Below are 6,108 nucleotides of genomic sequence, written 5' to 3' on the forward strand. Positions count from 1 at the left end.
TATAAAATCACATTATAACATATAAATTAACATCAAAATAATTTTATTCAGCCTCGGAATAGTGGTTCCGAAACCACTGTTCTGACTAGGCCCAAAATCGAGCTGTTACAAAATGTGCCTGTTACTTCAGTTCGAATGAATTTAGGTGACGTGTCAGGGTCTGCTACTAAAATTCTGGCCATCTTCCTTTGGAGTCCACTGATTTGAGATTGAGGCAAGATGATAGCATCTCGCCAGGAGTGAAGATAGCAGTAGTAGTGTTGCTCGTTCTACTCATACTCCAAACTCATCTCACCATGTTGTAGATCCTCCTATGAACTCAAGTTTGGCTACTGGTGGTAATCTGGTTGTTGAGGAATTTCAGGATCTTCCATCAGTTTTACCTACCAATTCTCATCCCATGTAAACCAAGTCCAAAAGCGGCATTTTTAAGCCCAAGGTGTTTTCAGCTGAGTTGAGTGAGACTGAGCCAGTCATAATTGAGGAGGCCTTTGCTAGTAAAGAGTGGGCACTAGCAGCTCAGCAAGAGTATGATGCTCTGCTGAAAATTAAAACATGGGACTTAGTTCCCCTACCTGCAAACAGAAGAGCTGTAGGATGCAAGTGGGTGTTCAAACTCAAACGCCGTTCAGATGGCTCTATTGCTCGTTACAAGGGTCGTTTGGTAGTCAAGGGATATCTTCAGGAGGCAGGTATTGATTTTCAAGAAAAATTCAACCCAGTTGTGAAACCAACAACAATTCGAGTTGTTTTAACATTGGCTGTGAAGTTTGGATGGCAGCTAAGGCAAGTAGATATCAATAATGCATTTCTTAATGGTGATTTGTCTGAAGAAATTTATATGGTTCAACCTCCTAGTTTTGAGCAGAAGCATGGTGAACGACCTTTGGTGTGTAGATTGAATAAAGCACTATATGGTCTTAAACAGGCTCCCAGAGCTTGGTTCTCCAAGCTAAGAGATTTCTTGCTTGCTTCACAGTTTTTTTGGCTAAGTTAGATGGTTCTCTTTTTGTTAGGAAAGTTGAGGGAGTGCTTTTGTATATCCTAGTATATGTGGATGACATCATTGTCACTGGAAATCATCAAGGTAATATAGATAACTTTGTTTCAACCTTGGATACCCATTTTTCATTAAAAGATTTAGGGCCTTTAAGTTACTTCTTGGTATTGAAGTAACTCCCACCACTGATGGGTTATTTTTAAGTCAGCGCAAATATGTTCTTGATATTCTAAAAAGGGATCGAATGGATCAGGCAAAAGGATCTCCCACACCCATGGTCACTTCAATAAACTTATCTCAACATGTTGGCAATGCAATTGAGAATGAATCCGAGTATAGAAGCATTATGGGGGCTCAGCAGTATGTGGTCATCACCAGACCTAACATTCCTTTTGCTGTCAATAAAGTTTGACAATTCATGCATAAGCCTTTTGACCAGCACTTCAAGGATGTAAAACGCATTCTCAGGTATCTCCAAAACACTGTGGACTATGAACTTTACTTTACTATAGCTGTCAACTTAGATTTGGTTGGTTATTTAGATGCAAATTGGGGAACTGATGTGGATGATAGGAGGTCTACTACAGGGTTTTGCGTATTCCTTGGGGGTAATCCTGTAGCAACAAATTGTCTCCAGGTCAACTGCAGAAGCTAAGTATAGAGGGCTAGCTCACATTGCTACAGAAGTGGTTTGGCTTGAGTCTCTCTTGTCTGAGTTGCATGTTTCTACCTCAAGAAAGGCCACAGTGTGGTGTGATAACTCAGGAGCAGTTGTTGTATCTGCTAATCCAGTGTTACACTCAAAGTTTAAGTATGTCGAGTCAGATCTGTTCTTTGTTAGAGAGAAAGTTGCTGTTGGAAAGCTAAGCGTGGGGCATGTTCCAGCACAAGAGCAAGTAGCAGATGTATTTACCAAACCTTTGTCAGCTCCTTTGTTTGCAAAATTTAGATCTTATCTTAAAGTGGTTCCAAAGTTTGACCAAACAACGGATTTTAAGAAGATGGAGGCATGTTAAGGAATGAAAATTGTTATTACAATTAGCAGTTAGAGCTTGGTAGTTAAACTAATTATAATTAATTTAACAGATTGTGTTTAAATACTATGTCTTGGTATTCAATTTCGATATAATAAAATTGAACCTTTCTAATCACTATGGAGTGTGTTCTTGTTCACTCAAATCTCGTCTATTTCTCATTACAACAATTCGTATCTTGTTCGTTTTCAAAAGCTGTCTAACTCACTTGGATTCATGACTAATAATTTTTTGATGATTGACCAGATTTCTTTCTGCATTTTAAGAATGCTTCAAAAAGATCAACACACTACTATTGTGTCAGCATACTATCCACGTTTCATGTTATGTGATAATTTTTATCTATTACGTCAGCGTCATTAATTATCTAATTAATAATAAATTTTTCTGTTGACTGAAAAGCATGATTGTTTTTGGAAAGATGAATTTTCAAGCCTTTTTTTAGTAAGGGGTTTTTTCACCTTCAGCGAAATTATAATAGCAAGTATATAGTAATTAGTAAAGGTAGAAGAAAAAGTCAGGTTATAAAATGTTACTCGAGTAAACTTCTAGATGCCACGTTGAAGAAGAAGTCAGTTGACTTGGATAGTCAATATTAAACAGGACCAATTTAATTTGTGACCTCTTCTTCATATTATCAATATCATATATGATACATATAAACAACAAAGAAAAACAAAAACAGACTTGTGCTGAAACTTAAAACCCATTGCTGCTCTACAATTTCCAACTTTCCTTGCATAATCAAAGAGGTTCCCATAGTCATGGATCAAAAATTTCTCATGGCGGCTAGAACCGGAGACTTAAACCTCATCAAGCAACTCGTAGATGCGGAAACCAACATCCTAAACGCCACCACTCCACAAGGCAACACTGCTCTTCACATGGCTGGACGATTCGGACACAAAGATTTGGTCGAACAGATAATAAATTGGCATCCGAATCTCATCCACAAGACCAACCTCAATGGTGAAACACCCTTTCATGTCGCCGCAAAGGCCGGACGGTTAGATGTTATTTTCTTGTTCAAGGCTACTGTGGAAAATATAGCATGGGTCAAAGACAATAATGGCGACACCCCTTTACATTGTGCTGTCAGAAACAATCATAAGTTGGTTCTGTGGCTATTGGTAGAAGGAGATCAGGAAGCTTTGAGGCTAGTCAACAATGCTGGGGAATCTCCGCTTGTTGTCGCCATTGATTTAGGCTTAACTAATGTTGCTCACAGCATCATATTTAGAAATCCACTCACTCTTGATCATATAGGAAACAACGGCCAAACACCGCTGCACCGTGCCATCTTAAGCCGCGATTTGGGTAAATCTAGCTGCCACTTTGTCAAGATTTCGATATTTACTGTAGTTTTAATCAAATGGTTATGATTTAGCAGCTATCGTGGACATGATCATGGTTTTGAAACCAGAGTTGATCACCTTGCAAGATGGGAGAGGGAGAAATCCCCTTCACTATGCTGTTTCCTTGGGTGACTATGAAATGGTTAAGAAATTACTAGAATGCAATAGTTCAGCTGCATATCAAGTAGATAATAATCGACAGATACCTCTCCACTTTGCTGCCAAGAATGGTCAAGTAAACTTGTTGAAGCTGCTGCTAAATCCTTGCCCGGACACCGTTGAGATGATCAACAATGAGCAACAGAATATTCTCCACCTTTCTGCTAAAAATGGGTACATGAATGTAGTATTGTATGTCTTGGATTTGCCTGAAGCTGAAGATTTGGTTAATGGATCAGATATTGCTGGAAACACCCCTTTGCATCTTGCAGCAATGAACTTCCATAGCAATGTGGTCTATTTTTTGTCAAAGAATTCAAAGGTGAACATTAGGGTAATGAATCAGGATTCTCAGACAGCTTTGGATGTTGTCTATTCAATTGACGATGGTGGGATGGAACTACAAAAGGTACAAAAATTAAGGTATCAGAACTTGTGTAATTTGGATTCAGAGGATTACTGAATAACAATAGTTGTGTTTTTCAATTGCAGCTCTTGACCTTAAAGGCTTTGAAGAGTTCTTATATGAAGAGAGCTGGCGATCTCCTTCAAGAGGGAGGATTCGTCTATACAGATGTCGAGAAAAAAAACAAAATGGGACAAAAAAGCAGGGAAATGGCGACAACTATGTTGCTGATGGCAACACTGATTGCTACATTTACATTCACAGCAGCTTTTACAATCCCTGGAGGTTTCAAAAACAATGGTCCAGACGAGGGTATGTCGACATTACTTGGTAAGTCTGCTTTTAAAGCATTCGTAGTCACGGATTCGATTGCCTTCACCTCATCAATGACTGCAGCAGTGTTGGTTTTCTGGTCATCTTCATATCAAGTCACCGAATCATTCATGGACACACTTCCTTTCGCCATTGCTTTTACTTGGATTGCACTTGTGGCGATGTCATTGGCATTCGTTACAGGACTGTTCGTAGTGTTGTCCAAGACATTGTGGCTTGCCATACTGGTTTGTTTCATCGGTTGTGCATCGCCTGCAATTCTTTACTTATTTGGACCGTTGTTTCTCCTCGTGTTCGATCGCTTGTCATCTTCTCCGACCTCTATCGCTCGCCGACGTAACATACTTGAAGACAACCCGTTTTTGTTTATCTTTCGATTGACAAAGATGATTTACTGAAGTAAAAAGATAAAAGGCTAAAATGTGTCTGTAGTCTCTGTGCCTTTCGAAAATTAAAAATTTAGTTTATATACTTTTATTTATATCTAAAATTTAGTGGCTCTACTTTGTAATTTTTGAAGTTATTCTTTCTGTGAAATTCAGGTTTTACTTACTAATTATGCAATTAAAAAAATTATTGTAACTAACTTGAATTTTAAAAAAATTAACAGTATTAATTTTCAAAAAATAAATACTAAATTTTTAATTTTCGAAAAGTAGGACATATTTTAACCGAAGATAAATTAGTAACACAAAGGAAAACGTGATTCAACCTGTTGGCCGACTGCTGTGAGATGTCTTGTTTCAATTAATTTTCATCTCAGCTGACCAAGTTATATCTCGATTACGGGATGGTATTTCTACAATTTCGACAGACCTTCTGAATTTAACCTCAGATTTCTTTGGTTCCGGCAGCAAAGCTCCCTGCGGTGCAATTACAAATGTGTAAAAACTATAAACAAAAACAGAGAAAATCAAAGTAATTCAATATCTATAATTCATTCTATAAACCAAATTCCAAACTAATGAAATTTTTATGTTAATATTGAATGTTTAATATCGAAAATAGGGGTGTGAATTAGAGTGTGGGAAACTTACGTCTGTTTCGGCATAAGCAGTATTAAGTGAGGCTGACACAGGCTTCTTGGATTTTGTAGCTAAGGACTTACAGGCTGTCATCTTTAAAGACGTCAAAAGAAGGAATCCGCGGCTGTAATCCACAGGGTTGAAGGTGGTGAGGGTTGGTAGGTTTTCAAGTTGTAACTTTTCCAATTTCCAAAACCGCATGTCCTTTTCAGTTTTCACTTTGGCTTCACCTTCTTCGTATCTAAAGAATAACAAGGAGAAGAAAAGATGAAAATTTAAGGCTAGAGCTATATTATATACTGCAGCCTCACCAAAACATTTTGTCATAAAGAAATCAATTTAAAGTCTACAATTTCTTGAAGGAAGAATATGCAAGAGATGAATGGATTAAGGGAATGCACATTCTCAACTCAATCAAAGAATTTGAACTTTAAAAGATGAAAGATTCTGAGGCAATTAAAAAGTATTATGATAGATTACTCATTATTGCCAACAAAGTAAGATTACTTGACTTTGAATTTTCTAATTTTAGATTGGTTCAAAAAAATTTTTGTAATAATCCCTGAAAGATTTAAAGGAACTATTTCCTCATTGAAAAACACTAAAAATGTGTCAAAAATTAGTTCAGTAGAATTATTAATGCTTTACTTGCACAAAAACAGAGAAAGTTTATGACATCTGGAGGGATTGTTTTAACATCTGGAGGGATTGTCGAGGGAGCACTACCTACAAGAGGTTAATAAAATTAAGGAGACAAAGGAAAGAAAAAGAAGTACAAAAAGAAAAACCTAGGTTT

At 37.3% G+C, this 6,108-nt stretch overlaps 1 protein-coding gene and 1 long non-coding RNA gene across 2 annotated transcripts; one reads left to right on the top strand and one right to left on the bottom strand.

Moving 5' to 3' along the window:
* The first annotated feature begins 2,572 nt into the window (after window positions 1-2,572).
* Window positions 2,573-4,768, top strand: LOC107917050 (protein ACCELERATED CELL DEATH 6). The gene is made up of 3 exons (XM_016846441.2): window positions 2,573-3,351; window positions 3,425-3,957; window positions 4,041-4,768. Exons 1-3 carry the CDS (start codon window positions 2,799-2,801, stop codon window positions 4,683-4,685), a joined length of 1,731 nt encoding a protein of 576 aa, XP_016701930.2. The 5' UTR covers window positions 2,573-2,798; the 3' UTR covers window positions 4,686-4,768.
* Window positions 4,527-5,768, bottom strand: LOC107917051 (uncharacterized). The gene is made up of 3 exons (XR_005900206.1): window positions 5,325-5,768; window positions 5,000-5,150; window positions 4,527-4,681 (listed from the first exon to the last, which is right to left on the bottom strand). It is a non-coding gene; the product is annotated as an uncharacterized lncRNA (long non-coding RNA).
* Between the last annotated feature and the right edge of the window lie 340 nt (window positions 5,769-6,108).

Source organism: Gossypium hirsutum, chromosome A01 (genome assembly GCF_007990345.1).
Source record: "Gossypium hirsutum isolate 1008001.06 chromosome A01, Gossypium_hirsutum_v2.1, whole genome shotgun sequence".
Lineage (NCBI taxonomy): Eukaryota > Viridiplantae > Streptophyta > Magnoliopsida > Malvales > Malvaceae > Gossypium > Gossypium hirsutum.